The 16,581-nt window shown below is 41.0% G+C and overlaps 1 protein-coding gene across 1 annotated transcript in view; it reads right to left on the bottom strand.

Annotated features, from left to right (window-relative positions):
* The window catches only part of TSHR (thyroid stimulating hormone receptor), a 157,832-nt gene that overhangs the window by 37,480 nt on the left and 103,771 nt on the right, over positions 1-16,581 (bottom strand). Inside the window, exons 5-7 of the mRNA XM_049612396.1 lie at positions 6,794-6,868; positions 3,896-3,970; positions 2,348-2,425 (exon numbers count right to left, since the gene is read on the bottom strand). Coding sequence (XP_049468353.1) covers positions 2,348-2,425; positions 3,896-3,970; positions 6,794-6,868 — 228 coding nt within the window. The remainder of the gene's footprint in view (positions 1-2,347; positions 2,426-3,895; positions 3,971-6,793; positions 6,869-16,581) is intronic.

Consider the following 16,581-nt stretch of genomic DNA (forward strand, 5'->3'; position numbering starts at 1 on the left):
TAGCCTAGTCCTAGCCATCCCCCATCTCCAGGGGGATGCATGGGGGCTATTGGCATCCAGAAAGAGAAGGCAGCCACGACCACAGTCAAGTACAACTAGTGACAGTTGTAGGGGAATTCTGAAAACCGTTGTACCCACCACCTGTTAACTCTGGTGACACGCTATGAAGCATGCAAGAGACTCTTCACTTGGAATTTTATCTGGCTCTGTCACTTCATCATATGTGATCCTGAGAATTTCTCAACCTCTATTGTCCTCAGCTTTCTTATCTGTAAGAAATATGATATTAATACCTAACCAAAACGTTGCTGGGAGGATCAAATAGCTATATGTTTATTGGTGAGAGACACTTAGGACATGACCGTGTTAAAAGGGATACCCTGAAAACTGGCATTTATCCTATGTAGTTGTGGAGAACTGAGACTAATCTTTGTTTTTATTTTTGATTAGTTTTAAACAATCATACAATGAGTTTAATTACAGCTACTAATGTGTCCTGGGTGAGGATTGCAATGCACAGAGGTGCTAGGCACAGAGGCTGAAGAAAGCTCTGATAATTTTTTCTGAACTAGAGTTCTTTTATATTATATGTGAGAATCATGAGTTTGAGATTTCTGTTCTCCCAAACTTTCTGTTTCCTCCTGAGATTCCTAGACAATGAAAATATTCTTTGTTGGAATTACATTTCAGAGATTAAATAAAACTCTTATTGGACAAACAGGCCTTAAAAAGGGAAAAAAGTGAAGGAAGAAAAAATAGTGAAAAAGAAAAAAAAAAGGATTGTAAACTCTGAAACTCTATCCTAACAGGAATATGCATATAAATTCTGCTGTTGGACTCATACCCTTTCATACTTTTTTGAGCATGAGCTTCAAAGAAGCAAGAACATTCTTTTTCAGGAATGTAAAAATAATCATCTGAAAAGATAGTGGGCAACTCATGCCATCCCCACCACTAGATTGCAGGAAGCATGAGATTCCCTTATTTGGATGTTTGTTAAACACCTACTGGGGCCTGTGCTCAGTGGGACAACCAGCAGCTTTTACTTGAGAGGGCTGCTTGGGATAGGAGGTCCTTAGGAAAAAAAATGCCAAAAGCTGAAGGTAACCTTCTGTAAAGAAATTGAGAAAGTAGTTTACATACAATGAGTGGTAAGTGGTACAATGGAAACCTTTACAGAGGAGACAAATGGCCTTGGGGTTTGGGACTGAGCAGGCTAAGACTCCAGGTCTTTGCTGTGTTGTCAGATGAAATGGTGGCCAAGAACGAGTCTCTTTTCAAGAGAGCTCTCTCCTTGTTTCGAGAAGGATGAACTGAAATGTTCCACTGTGGATAGAGTCCCAGAGGTTGAGATAGCTTCAGAGGGCCTAGATTGATAGACTTAGAATGGCTTGGAAGCAGCCCCTTACAAGAATGGCAGGGGAGGCTTGGATCAATTGTGCTGGGGAATAATCCAAACAAATTTATATATGATAAAGAACCCCTGGACTGTAGTGTGACCAGAGAAAGGGAGCTGGGTGACAATCCAGGCAAAAACACCACCAGGCCCGAGCTTGGACAGTGGTATTGAAGCTAGAGACAAGGGATCCTTTGGACAACCTCAATTTTATTTTGTGGCTAATTTCATGAAAGAGGGGAATTTCCTACCAGTTTGGAGAATTAACTTTTATACTTCTATTAGACTTATTAGAACGTTTTATAAATTTCTCTAATAAACTTCTCCTTTATCTAAAGAGCAGAACCCATTCAAACTCTGGAAAAGTAATGATACAGAACAATACTGTTTTCTATTCAATATGGCTTTATAGAAATTTCATAATAGTTGTGATGACCAAGTTGAATGTGAGTACAGAGAGCATGAGAAGCCCTTAGTGGCATCTTTTTCGAACTCAGTGACCTTGGAACAGTTCAATTTGCTCTAAGCCCAGGTTCTTCCTCTATACAATATGGATACTAGAATACAGTTATATTATAAGGTATGCAGGTCAAATCTGGTCCAGTACTTGTTTTTGTAAATAAAATTTTATTGGAACAGACAGACTCAGTAGTTTATGTATTGTGTATGGCTACCTTTTTCAGTTGCCACAAAGGCCATGTGGTTTATAAAACCGAAATGGTCTTCTACAGATAAATCATGCTGACCATTTGTAGAGGAGAATACTTGTCTTGTTACCTAAACCATTTTGTCGTCTACTGAGTACCATACCATAAGGCAATCCTCTTAATTAACTACTTTAGTAGATGATACAGCACATCCTGTAGTATATTTCTTGGATGGGCTATGAAAATATGACAGTGGTCCAAATAAAAATTGCATTTTGGTAGAAGTAGAACTGGCAATACTCACAGTGTCAACGTTTCATTGCACAGTCCCTGAAAAGCATTCGCAGGGATGGACGTCATGTAAGGGTTGTCTGTAATTTCACTGCAAAGAGGGGGAAAAAAACACTTGGTAAAAAAAAAAAATGCTTTCCTTCTGGAGCTGGGCTCTTGCTCTACCTATGCTCTCAAATAAATAACCTGACACAATTTAGTTTAATCTTGTTTCTTTTTAAGTTTCATTGACATTTCTTAGCTGCTAGTGGCTAGAGGTCCAGTGAGGTGGTGAGAGCTGTCCCAGGTGGACACGCAGTCACAGCCCCAAAAGTGCAGGAAGCAAGTGCGCTTTGAGTGTGGGCTGAGGTCCCCGACTTAATCCTCATTTGCAAGGGGAGCAGGTGGACCTAGAGTATTCTTGTAAATCTGCGACCAATACTTTGTCCAGGGTAACTAGAGTTTTCTAAGTGTATGGAACCTAAAGAAGGGTTGGTAGAAGGATCGATGATTTCTTTTCATGAATATTACAAAGTGTAGAAATTGGTAGAAGAAATCGATGGATTTCTTTTCATGAATATTACAAAGTGTCCTCTACTTGCAAAACACTGCCAGCAGATGCTTCCGGAGAACATTTGTGTGCCAGTCTAGTTGCAAGAAGACTGCCTACATTTTGAACTGAGCTCTTCTGCAGCAAAGGAGTGTGGTCATTTTTTTCTAGCAAAATCCTGAGAGTTCAGATCCTATCACTCCACATTTTCCTGTAGTGCAGACTCAACCTGTAACTCTGCATAAGTCCTTTTACTTCTATACAAGTAGGTAAGACACTTGACTGTGTCACAGGTTTTGGAAAAGGGCACTTGGCCACCAATCAGAAATCACAGGAAGCAGTTTTAACACCCCTAGTTACTACTCCTTGGGACTCTTCTCAGACAAAATCACTTAGATTCTCAATTCCTCAGTTTCTTCATTTGTAGAATGGAAAAAATTATAACTTCCATTTATACCTTATAAGGTGGTTGAGAGAAGTAAACATAATGCCTGGGAAAGTGTTTGAAAAGCTATTAAAAACTACGTGGAAAATAAAGTATCATCATTATCATCAAATTTCCCTTCCATTCAATAATCGCATCAGCAAACACGCATGCCATAATTTGTCCCATCAAACAACAACAAAAAGAAGCCTTTTCTCCTGACCCAATATCCTCTAACTACCGCTCTTTTTTAAGAGTAAAACTTCTCAAAAGAGTTGATGGTCACTGTCTCTAACTCTTCCCTTCTGACTCTTTTTCTTTCTTTTTTTTTGTTTCCTTCTGACTCTTTCTTGAGCCAACTCCAACCAGACTTCATCCTGGAGCTCCTGTGGAACTGCTCTTGTCAGAGTCACCAAAGTGCCATATTACTAAACCCAATGGTCATTTCTCAGTCCCTGTCTTGCTTCACCCACCAGTGCGTTTGTAACAGCTGATCTCTCTTCCCCTTGAGACAATTGCTTCACTTGGTTTTAACCAACCCTTATGACTGCATCCTACTTCTTGTCGGTGACAAAATACTGCCAAATATTGCATGTGTGCATACTTACAGTATAAAGAATACATCAGTAGAATAAACTTTGGTCAGGTCAGGGAATACTCCAAGTCCAGTGTTGAAAATGCCACTAAAGCGCATGAAAGAGAAGAAGAGAACAGAAATAAGGTAAGAAAATCAACACATAGGAAGCAGAATAGTGTAATAGCATGGGTTCTGAAGTCAGACTAGAATCAAATCCTAACTCTTTCTTTCAATACCTGAGTGACTGTAGGCAAGTCCTAAACCTTGAATGGGATGTTGTTCCCTCAAGGTACAAGAATCTAATTCGGTCCACTAGGGTTAATAAATTTTCTTCTGTTTAGAGGAATATGAGGATTCTTTCCAAGGAATCCAAGTAGGATTCCTAGAAATAGGAATTCAGGTTTCTGTGTGTGTGTGTGTGTGTGTGTGTGTGTGTGTAATATTTCCCTGTTTTAATTGGAGGACATTATGGGAAGGGCAGTGGAATAGGGGGAGGATGGGGTAGAAAGACAATATAATATCCAGCTCCAAGCCAGGCTTCCTCTTTAGAACTCCACATTATATTGTGTTCATTATTTTGCCAAGAATGATTTTTCCATGAAAGTCACCTGGGAATAGCATGGCAGCAGTACTATTTAGAAAATATGTCTAGACAAGGAATATGATCAATCAATGATAATGTCTTCACTCTCCAAAGTTTGTGTCATCAGGGAAAAATGTCAAGATTAAAAGATGTACATAAAACAGTACTAATACAGCAACTCTCAGGCTCCTGATGCCTCTCAGATTTGGTTAATTTAATATTTGTTGCAGCTACTACAATGTAGGTAGTAGAAATAGAGTTTTTTTTTTGACAGGTGTGGCATGGCATGGGGTGAGACTTAGGTAACTACCAAGAAAGTTTTAAAGGAAGTCTTCCAGCAGAGAAAAAACTCATATTCCATTGATATACCTTCTTAGGCAAATTCTGACCTGACTCCTTTTATTTTATTTTATTTTATTTTATTTTATTTTATTTTCTGTTTTGTTTGTTTGTTTGTTTATTTATTTATTTAGAGAGACAGAGAAACAGAGACAGGAAGAGAGGGCATGTGTAGTCATGAGCAAGTAAGGGAGGGGCAGAGAGAGAGAGGAGGAGAGAGAATCCCAAGCAGACTCTGCACTCAGTGCAGAGCCTGATGTGGGGCTCGATCTCATGATCACGAGATCATGACCTGAGGTGTAATCAAGTTGGATGCTCAACCTACTGAGCCACCCAGTAGGGGTGCCCCTGACCTGACTCCTTTTAGAGGGGAAGGCATAAGATTTGAAAAGAAAACAGGAGGCCGAGGTCTCAGAAAGAGCAAATGGGGTATTCCAGATAGCAAAGGAGAGAGTTCAGATTCCATATAGAACATGTGAAGAGCAGTAAACAAACAACAAACAGACTACTCAATTGCAATAGAGGTTCATGTGGAAGAGTGTGGAGGGAAGAAGGCTCTGGAGTTAAGGGAGGACCATGTATTGGGGCTGGAAATGCCAGATTAGGAACCAGGATCTCTCATTTCTTCAAAACCCCAAACAAGTCCATCTCCTTTTTGACGTGCCCTCAAATTTCCTGGACCCCAAATAATGTTGTACCTCTCATTTATCACCTACCATTATTTTCCAGTAGGAGAGGAATTTTTTGATTTCATTTACGGGAACTGGCATATGTTGGGAACAATATGTTCCCAACTAGATTGTAAGCTTCTTGAAGCTTAAGGACAATGTTTTATTATCCTATATGTTCCCTGCAGAGTTCTGCACATACTGAGGGATCATCGTATCAAAGAATTATTGATTGATTGAAACTCAAGATCCATACAGGAGTGATTGCCTTGTCCCATAAGTTTTTATTACTCCCCAGATACGCCTCCAGCCACATCTTCCATCACTATTCTCCTCTATTCTCTCTGCATCTCCCACTCCCACCTCTTCAATGCTGAACTATTTTTAGGTCCCACATGAGACACATGTTTCCATACCTCTGTGTCTTTATCATGCTAGTCCATCTACCTGTATTTTTCTTCTACCTCTCCCCCTTCTTTTCCTGGATGACTTCAATTCATCTTTAAAGACCTAATTAATAAAATATATATGGATATACACTTTTATTTGAAAGCCCTAGATGGAAACAACCTAATATTTTAATTGTGATTATTTCTCAGTATTCGGATTAAGGTTGATTTTAATTTTTTCCCTCATAATGTTTTTGTGTTCTAATCTTTTACAATGCATGTGAGCAGGAGAGAAGGGAAGAAGGGAAGGGTTCTTCCAGAGGGTGCCTAGAGAACCTGAGGCCACACATACACATCCATTGAACACATTTTTTATTGAGCACCTGCTCTGTGCCAGGCAGTAAAGATGCAATAGAGAGAAAAAGTGCTGTGGTCCGTGCTCTCAAATAGGTTGTATCTAGCTCATAAGGTGTCACCAAAGCAAAGCAATAGTGTTGTCTCCTCCATTTTTGTCCTCCCAACCTCTAAGAGATTAGATTTTGCCCTTTGTGGCTTTTCCTTTTCTCTGTGACAGTCACTTTAACATTGTTGTGGTACCCATTTCCTAAGAAAATTGACCAATGGCCTCTCAGAGTTTTTTGTTTTGTTTTGTTCTGTTACACTCCATTTAAGGGTATTTTCTTCCTCATGTCTCTTGGATTAAGTCTTTGGTCCCAGCATTATGTGCTGACTGTTAAATAGGCTTTTCAAATGTGGATCATTTCACCTGATACTTTCCCTGATGGGAAAGGTTGGGGTGTAAATCACAGGATGTGATTTGTTTCAGGCCATGTACCACGAAAATGGCTCTGGCCCACAGCATCCTAGGGAGACTCTTGGCTGGCAACAGCATTATAACTCTCTTTAGAAAAAAAGGGTGGGGATAGGATGGGGTAGAAGTTAATACTTACAGGAACTTCAGGAGGGGGAGCTCTTTTAGGGCACCAGGATCTATGTAAGTTAAGCTTCTGGTATTCCGAATCTCTCTGTAAGAGTTACAAGAAACACATTCACAGTAATACGTCCATTTCTGTCCTTGTCAAAGATAAAGCAATACGAATCAGAGTTAACAAATGTTCATGAGAAGAATACACATTTAAGTGGTGCCCCAGGAACTGTCTCTGCCAGGAATCAGCCCCATCAACAACAAGCTCCTCCTGGCTCCTCCCAGGGACACAATAACTATTCAGCCCTCCCCATCATTGGCTTAGTTTCAGTCCATCTGAATTTATGGGTGACCTTTCTCTTAATTGCAGTCTCATATCCTTCCCCCGCCCCCACCAAATTTTTTATATTTAAATAGAAAAGAAAAGCCCCTCCAATGGCTGTTGAGGACACATATCTTTATTCTTTTTTTTTTTTTTTTTTAACGTTTATTTATTTTTGAGACAGAGAGAGACAGAGCATGAACGGGGGAGGGGCAGAGAGAGAGGGAGACACAGAATCGGAAGCAGGCTCCAGGCTCTGAGCCATCAGCCCAGAGCCCGACGCGGGGCTCGAACTCACGGACCGCGAGATTGTGACCTGAGCTGAAGTCGGACGCTTAAACGACTGAGCCACCCAGGCGCCCCAACACATATCTTTATTCTTAATAGCACACATATCCTGGCCTTGGGTTGGGAAGTTGAACAGACTAAATGATGGATGACAGCAAGGCAATAAGAGCAGCGAGCTTCCTTCTGTCAGTTGCTACTTCAGAGGTCGTGGTTGTAGTGTCTCAGCGGTTCACTTGAGTTTATTTTTCTATATCAGTAATTTAAGACTTCAGCCCATGTGGTGTGATATCATGTATGTCTGTAACTCACACACTAAGGTTTATATACATGCCAATCAAAATGCATAGTTAGCATTAGTGAAATTCCTGACTGTTCGAAACAGGTTCTCATTGGCAAAATTAACTGTATTCAACACGTGTGTATTGGTTGAAAGCGTTTACAGGCACTCCCTATGCTTATATGAAGAGGACAGAAGGACCCAGTAAGACCTGTATCCTTTCCCCTAGGGAATGGCACCTAAGGCACCTAAAGGAACGTGCATCCACTTGTTGATAGAAACAACTAGAAGTAACAACTAGAACAACCACTGGAAGAGAGTCACAACCTAGCATCTGGCCTGGACTTTTTCTTAACAGTTTTACGGAGGAAGAATTTTCATAAAATTCACACATTGCAGGTATACAGTTAGGTAATTTGTAGCAAATTTATACAATTGTGCAGCCACCATTACACCCCAGTTTTAGAATACTTCTGTCAATTTCTGTCAAAGACAAAAGTGATTGTATGCCCATTTGTAGTTAATTCCCACCCCGTCCTCCATGGCTAGGAACCACTGATCTGCTTTCTACCTCTAAATTTGCCCTATCTGGATGTTTCATAGAAATGAAATTATACATATGTAGTCTTCTGCATCTGGCTTCTTTCACTTAGCATGGCGTCTGTGAGGTTCATACACATCACAGCCTATGGCAGTGCTTTGCTCCTTCTTACTGCTGAGTACTCAGGTGGAACTCAGATCAACTGTTGACTCTGCCTCTTCTTTCTGGCTACATGACCTTGGACAAGTGTCTTGACCTCTTTGAGCCATAGTCTCCTCACCTATAAAATAGGGATAATAATAGCACATTTTTAAGAAGACTCTTGTGAAAATTAAATAATGTCTGTGAGGGGCTGGACATGTAGCCGAGCACACAGTGAAGGCTCTGTGAACAATAGTTTTACTATGTTATTCTCCTGAATGGACTGAAAGCTAGAACAGACATCAGAGACTTGAGGTTGGAGGTGATGCAATGTTCACACACATTTAAAAACAACAACAATAACAACAACAAAGCACTAGGTTTGGTATTTCACTAAGGATGTTGAGTATGAGACAGATCTTGGGAAAGAGAGGATAGAATTAACTCTGAGAACAGAAACCATCTACCCATCCCCTCACCCCACCTCAGTTCACTGTCTTATTAAGACAAACTTACTGGTCCATTGTATTCATTAGCATAAGTTTTGCAGAGACAGATAATGTTATTGCTCATTACTGGAACTTCTTGAAAGACACATTAGTGCTTCAACAGAAAGCATCAATAGTTTATATCCCAAGACTCTTGGAACCCCTCACCCCCAAATCAAGATCCTGATCCTACATGGAAAGAACCACTTTATTTATTTAAAAAAATTTTAAGTTTATTCACTCTGAGAGAGAGAGAGAGAGAGAGAGAGAGAGCAAGCACAAGTGGGGGAGGGGCAGAGAGAGAGAGAGAGAAAGAATCCCAGGCAGGCTCTGCACTCAGTGCAGAGCCTGACGTGGGGCTTGAACTCATGAACCATGAGATTATGACCTGAGCTGAAGGCAGAGGCTTAAATTACTGAGCCACCCAGGTGCCCCTATTTATTTATTTTCAAATGTTTGTTTATTTTTGAGAAAGCACAAGAGGGGGAGGGGCAGAGAGACGAGGACAGAGCATCTGAAGCAGGGCTCTGCCCTGACAGCTGTGAGCCTGATGTGGGGCTCGAACTCATGGAACCGCAGGATCATAACTTGAGCCAAAGTGAGATGCTCAACTGAGCCACCGAAGTGCCCAGGAAAGAACCACTTTATTTATTATTTGTTTTAAAGTTTATTTATTTGAGAGAGAGAGTGTGTGAGTTGGGGAGGGGCAGAGAGAGGGAGAGAGAGACAGAATCCAAAGTAGGCTGTGCACTGCCAGCACAGAGCCCAATGCAGGGCTTTAACACACTAACCATGAGATCATGTTCTGAACCGAAATCAAGAGTTGGAGGTTTAACCGACCGAGCCACGCAGGTGCCCCCAGAAAGGCCCACTTTTAAGTCCATATAAAATTTGTCCTGGTTTGAAACTAAAAGCCCTGTATTTCTGGAGCTCTGCCCGCCCTGGGTAAACTGGGATACTTGGCTACCGCATTGCACAATCTCATAGTTGTCCCACCTGTCCCTCTAACGATACTTTAGATGCTTCCATGTGGAAGTGCTCTCTCTCTCTCTCTCTCTCTCTCTCTCTGGTGAGCAATAAACTCCTTGTCAGAGCTTTCCTTTTGGGAGAAGGGTTCGAACTGCTGTCAGTCAAATGTAAACGAGTTAGGGGAGTTTGCAAACTGTCTGAGTGTGGTTTGCAGTCTGGAAAGCTGCTCCATGAGAGAGTACTGTTGAACAAGCCGAACTTGAGTGAGTGCCCCAAGAGAGAGCCACAGTGCAAGGCAGCCAGCCAGCTGAAGCCGCTTTAGGGGTAGTGGCTGGAGAAAGGAGAAACTGCTGTGGGTTCCAGCTGATTAAATGAGGCTGAAGCTACCTGGCGGCTCCAAGGGCAGAAAGCGGTGGGAGAGGCTGCAAGGAGAGGTGGGGAGAGACAAAAGAGGTGGATTTCTTAGGGGAAATCTAAGAGTACAAAAAGGGACAGACAGACAAGAGTTACCTCAAGAAAACATCAAGGAAAAGAAGCCACTTTCTGAGGTAAGAAGACAGCTGATCATGCTCATAAGTGACTTAAAAAAAAAATCTTTGCTGAGAGAAAGATAAATAGATACTGTATGACTTCACTTATATGTGGAATCGAAAAAAGCCAAATTCCAGGGCACCTGGGTAGTTGCATCTATTAAGCGTCTGACTCCTTGATTTTGGCTCAGGTCATGATCTCCAGGTTCATGACATCAAGTCCCCTGTTGGGCTCTGTGCTGACAGCACGGAGCCTGCTTGGGATTCTCTGTCTCCTCTCTCTCTGCCCCTCTCCTGCTTGTTTTCTCTCTCTCTCTCTCTCTCTCTCTCTCAAAAATAAATAAACTTAAAAAATAAAAATAGAAAAGCCAAACTCAGAGAAATAGGGACTACAGTGGTGCTCACCAGGGGCTGGGGAAGGACGGGGAGATGGGGAGATACTGGTCAAAGCGTACATCTATTTATCAGATTAACAAATTCTGGGGATCTAATGTACAGCATACTAATATACTTGAAAGTTGCTAAGAGAGATCTTAAATGTCCTCACCACTAAAAAGAAATGGCAATTATATGACAGGATGGATGTGTTAGCTAATGCTATGGTGGTAATAATTTTGCAGTATACGAATGCGTCAAATCAACACATTGTACACTTTCACCTTACACAGTGTTACATGTCAATTATACCTCAAAACTAGAAAAAATAAAAACCCTGCTGCAGCACAGAAGGGGGAGGGGCACGGACTGCCAGCTTAGCTAATGGAGACAGATGTGAGAAGCGAATGCAGCTGGCATAATCTTTTCAAAGATAGAAAGCAGAGAGGAGTGGAGGTAAGCACTCTTGAACCTCTGATAAGAGGAAGAGGGTGAAGGAGGAGTCCGAATTTGAGTGAGTTCCAAGCATGCCTGGGAGAGTGAACTTGAATCACACAATTTTGCGTTAAGCGCAATTTCAGCCAAACAGTGCAGGAGGCGACTATGTTGCCAGGAAGCTGGGGACACCAACAGAAAGAAAACATGTATGCCATTGCGGCACAGCAGGTTGGAATAGAGAGGACCCCAGAGTGAGTCTGAACAAAAGCTGGAGACGGCGGTGTCCCCGGCTCAGTAGCCTGGGTCCCTGGCTGACCGCCCACCTTCTCCTCCCAGGACTGTCCCAGGAGCAAGTAATAGCCTTCGCTCATCTTAGGGCTGTTAACGTAGTTTTATTTTTGTCTATTTTTTACCGCAATTAGCCTGCCCAAATGAATACAATAAGCATCAATAAAATTTTTAAAATACAGAGTGCAGTGTTAATTGTGGTCATCGCTGGTAGATAGTTCTGGAATCTAGGAATATATAATTTTCACTTTTTATGTTTAAAATAAAAAAAAAAAATGAAACAAGAGGTGCCTGGGCGGCTTGGTTGGTTAAGGGTCCAACTCTTGATTTTGGCTCAGCTCATGATCTCACAGTTTGGTGAGTTTGAGCCCCATGTCGGGCTCTGTGCTGAACCTGCTTGGAATTCTCTCTCTCTGCCCCTCCCTGCTTGTGTTCTCTCTGTCTCTCTCAAAATTAACAAACAAATGCAAAAAAAAAAAAAAAAAATACAAAAAATTCCCCAAATTAAAAAAAGGCAAAAGAATATATATTCTGTATAAAAGTTTAAAAAATATATCTCCAGTGCCAGATCAGCTGCTTCAATCTTCTAGAATGCTCTTCTACGGAGTGGGGCTTTTTAGATGTGCAGAGAAATATTTGAGGATCTTGAAGTTCACTGATTACAAAAGCCCAGCCTTGGAGATTTAAAGGTAACAAGGGACTGAATATACTTACCACTCAGGATAGCTCTACCAGCGAGCGGGTGGGAGAGCTGACTTAAATGAAGCAGGTAACAATCATCCTCATTTTTCAGACAAAACAATGAAGACACGTATAGCAAGGGTATACATAATCTCCTGTTACACAGAGGCAACCCTGGGTCTTAACCTAGGAATTGTGACCCTAAATATTGCTTTATTTTTTATTTTTTTAATGGTGTTTATTTATTTTTAAAAATTTTTTTTAAACGTTTATTTATTTTTGAGACAGAGAGAGACAGAGCATGAACGGGGGAGGGTCAGAGAGAGGGAGACACAGAATCTCAAATAGGCCCCAGGCTCCGAGCTGTCATCACAGAGCCTGACGCGGGGCTCGAACTCACGGACCGTGAGATCATGACCTGAGCCGAAGTCGGCTGCCCAACCGACTGAGCCACCCAGGCGCCCCTTAATGGTGTTTAAAGGAGATCATCCACCAGAACTAAAAAGAAATTTAAAAACTCATTATTGTTTCATTTCCCTTCATTGGATTTCAAATAAAATGGGCATTTAAATGACCAGTGTTAACAGTGATGTCCTGAATGCCTTGTTTTCACAAACCAGCAGATCAGTACTTTAGCATACATTAGGTTTACTTAATCATCTGACTAGATTCTGGGCTTTTTCTTCGGAGAAACATTTGTTCATTCTTAATAAGAGCAAAGAACTGAGAAATTGGCTTGTTCAAAACAGCTGGCATTGAGGCAGGCACTTAGTACACCCCCAGACAGTATGGGAAATCAGCAAAGTGACAGAAGAGAGTTCCCAGGTTGGGGAGAGAGAGAAAAAGGAAGAGAAATGAAGGTTTAAATCCCTCTACTATTAAGGAACGTTCCAACTACTTCCTTCCTTCCATTTTCCTGTGCCCGCTTTCCCTCTCAACTACTCACCAGGCATCAGAACATGGCACTTGCCTGTGATCCTTAGCCTTAGAGATATTTGTCCAGCCTCAGCACCCCCTCCCCTCCCCAGTTCATGAGTAGAAAGCATGCCAAGCTGGGAAACAAACTGAGGGTAATAATAAAGCTGATTCGGCATTTCACCTGTAAAGTGAGAGGGGGACCACGGCAGACCGGGAGACGAGACAGTTTTAGACTTGCAGGAGCACAGACCCTGAGTTGGAACGAGATGTCTGGAGACAAGACAAGCTTCCCTGGCTGGCATGGTTAAACTTTTAAGAAAAACAAATGCAGGGGCACCTGGGTGGCTCAGTCCACGACCTCAGGATCGTGATCTCAAGGTTATGAGATTGAGCCCCATGTCAGTTTCCATGCTTAGTGTGGAGATTAAGATTCGTTCTCTCTCTCTCTGGCCCCTCTTCCCAGCTCATTCATGCTCTCTCTCTCAAAAAAAAAAATAAATTAATTAAAAATTAAAAAAGAAATACAAATATAATAATGTGTAAGACTGTGTAAAACAAGAAACTGAATGTGAATAATGGACAAAATCCTAGCTCTCGGCCAGCCCCCAGCTTCTTTTCAACTCTTACTTCAATTTGATTTTCAATTTTTTTCTAGTCTGCTTTTAAGAAGCAGTAGTTCCGAAAAAAGTGGGAGGCATGGGGCACATGGGTGGCTCAGTCGGTTAAGTGTCCATGATCTCAGGGTTATGAGATCGAGTCCCATGTCAGGCTCCATGCTTAGTGTGGAGATTAAGGTTCCTTCTCTCTCTTCCTGTGCTCCTCTCCCCAGCTCATTCGTGCTCTCTCTCCCTCTCTCTCTCTCACTCTCTTGCTCTCTAAATAAATAAATACGAAAGAAATACAAATGCAATAATGTGCAAAACTATGTGTGTAAAACAAGAAGCTGAATGTGAATAATAGCCAAAATCCTAGCTCTCGGCCAGCCCCCAGCTTCTTTTCAACTCTTACTTCAATTTGATTTTCAATTTTTTCCTAGTCTGTTTTTAAGAAGCAGTAGTTCTGAAAAAAGTGGGAGCCATGGGGCACATGGGTGGCTCGGTCAGTTAAATGTCTGACTTCGGCTCAGGTCATGATCTCCTGGTTCCTGGGCTTGAGCTCCTCATCTGGCTCTGTGCTGATAGCATGGACCCTGCTTTGGATCCTCTGCCTCTCCCTGTCTGCTTCTTCCCAGCTTGCATCCTCTCTCTCTCAAAAATAAAGAAACACTGAAAAATTTTTTTTAAAAAGTGGGAGGCAGACCACTTTCTCTTTGATTAGGTCTGTTCACTCTAGTGGGCACAGTAGAGAGAGATTCATTAAAACTAAAGGAATTTTATTGGACGTTCATTACGTGCAACTTTACTGTATTCTCTGGGAGGTATAGGGAGGCAGTAAGTAGTTACTTAACTACTTTAGAAACGAGGTGTGTATATATTGGCAAAGCCATAATTTTGTTACCTTAAATACTTTAAATGCGGCACAGTAGTGAGGTGAAAACTGGTATGAACAACTAGGTAAATTAATTTTAAGGTAACATTTTCTGATAGGCTTTTATCACATAAGTCACCCATGTAGTATTTTAACATCAAGTATTAATTTTAAGATTGATGCATATTGAAGGAACCCTTAATTTTTATTTTTTGGTTTTTTACTTTTTTTTTTTTAATGTTTATTTTTGTGTGAGAGAGAGAGACACAGCATGAGTGGGGGAGGGGCAGAGAGAGAGGGAGACACAGAATCTGAAGCAGGCTCCAGGCTCCAGCTGTCAGCACACATCCCAGTGAAGGGCTTGAACTCATGAACCATGAGATCATGACTGGAGCTGAAGTTGGATGCATCACCAACTGAGCCACCCAGGTGCCCCATGTTTTGTGTTTTTAAAATACCATTATGTAAAAAGCATTTCCTCTGGCATTAAATAGTGTTTGACAACAGGTTTCTAATGGTTGCTCATTATTTCACATTAAACCATTCTCCTAGCTGACCATTTGAATAGTTTCCAAATTAAAAAAAAATTTTTTTTTAACGTTTATTCATTTTTTTGATAGAGACAGAGCGTGAGTGGGAGAGGGGAAGAGAGAGAGGGAGACACAGAATCTGAAGCAGGCTCCAGGCTCTGAGCTGTCAGCACAGAGCCCGACGTGGGTCTCAAACCCACGGACTGTGAGATCATGACCTGAGCTGAAGTCAGACGCTCAACCGACTGAGCCACCCAGATGCCCCTGAATTTTTACTATTATAAATTATTACTATTTACTATTACTATTACTATTAAATTTACTATTATAAATTAATTCTGAGACAACTGGATTTCTATGTAAACTTTTTCTCACTCCTCTGCTTACTTTTTTAGGGAAAATTTATAGAAGTGGAATTACCAGGTCAAAAAGTATAAAGTCTGTCAAAGCTCTTGGTGTATACTAGATCCTTAGCTTTTGATGTCCTGATTTTTAGGCTAGCAGTAACTTTTTGCTAATAGTCTATAAATTCACAGAAAAAAATTTTTTTTCCAAATTATCAATTCTTTTTCAATGAGAGAAATCTTAATTATTCTACTTTGATAATTATCAATGAAGCGTTTCACTACTAACATTCCATTACTAAGGGGAAAATAATCTATAACTGAAAGGTGGTATTCATAATGTTGATGCACCTTTTAATTTATTGAGGAATTAAAAAATAATAGTTGTTAATTCAAAGAGAGTTTATAAGTCTTCAGATTTTTATGTTTATTTTTAAATGTTTATTTATTTTTGAAAGAGAAAGTGAGTGGGAGGAGGTGCAGAGAGAGAGGAGGAACAGAGGATCCAAAGCAGATTATGTGCTGACGGCAGAGAGCCCTATGCAGGGCTCGAACTCATGACCCGTGAGATCATGACCTGAACTGAAGTCCAACGTTCCACCGACTGAGCCACCCACCCTGACACCCCATATCCTCAGATTTTTAAAGCTGATTGAAGAAAATGTAAGTGTGCCAGCAGATTTTTCCACTAGAAATAGGACATTATAAAAGTGATTTTCCGGGGCAACTGGGTGGCTCAGTCAGTTAAGTGTCTGACTTGATTTTGGCTCAGTTTGTCTGACTTGATTTGATCTCACAGTTCCAGGCATCAAACCCCATGTTGGGCTCTGTGTTGGCAGCACAGAACCTGCTTGGGATTCTCTCTCCTCCACTCTCTCTGCCCCTACCCCCACTCTCAAAATAAATAAATAAACTTTTAAAAAAAGTGATTTTCCAAATTGCCTGTATGATGCATATAGCTAATTGCATGACTATTTAATCATCAGGACTAAGGCGGGTACTTTTGAAGTCCCTAATAAATCCACTTGACTCAATTTAATGAAGCAGTGAATATTAAATCTTATCACATGATCTGCCATAAGTCACAATTTTTATCTACCCAGTTATAGAATTTTTATTGTGATTTTTTAAAAAATCCACATAAAAGTAAAAACATCCTTCTAATGGCAGCTTTTTCTTTATTTCTGTTTTTAATTGAAGAGAGATGGTTTTGCCA

Source organism: Panthera uncia, assembly GCF_023721935.1.
Source record: "Panthera uncia isolate 11264 chromosome B3 unlocalized genomic scaffold, Puncia_PCG_1.0 HiC_scaffold_1, whole genome shotgun sequence".
Taxonomy (NCBI): Eukaryota; Metazoa; Chordata; class Mammalia; order Carnivora; family Felidae; genus Panthera; species Panthera uncia.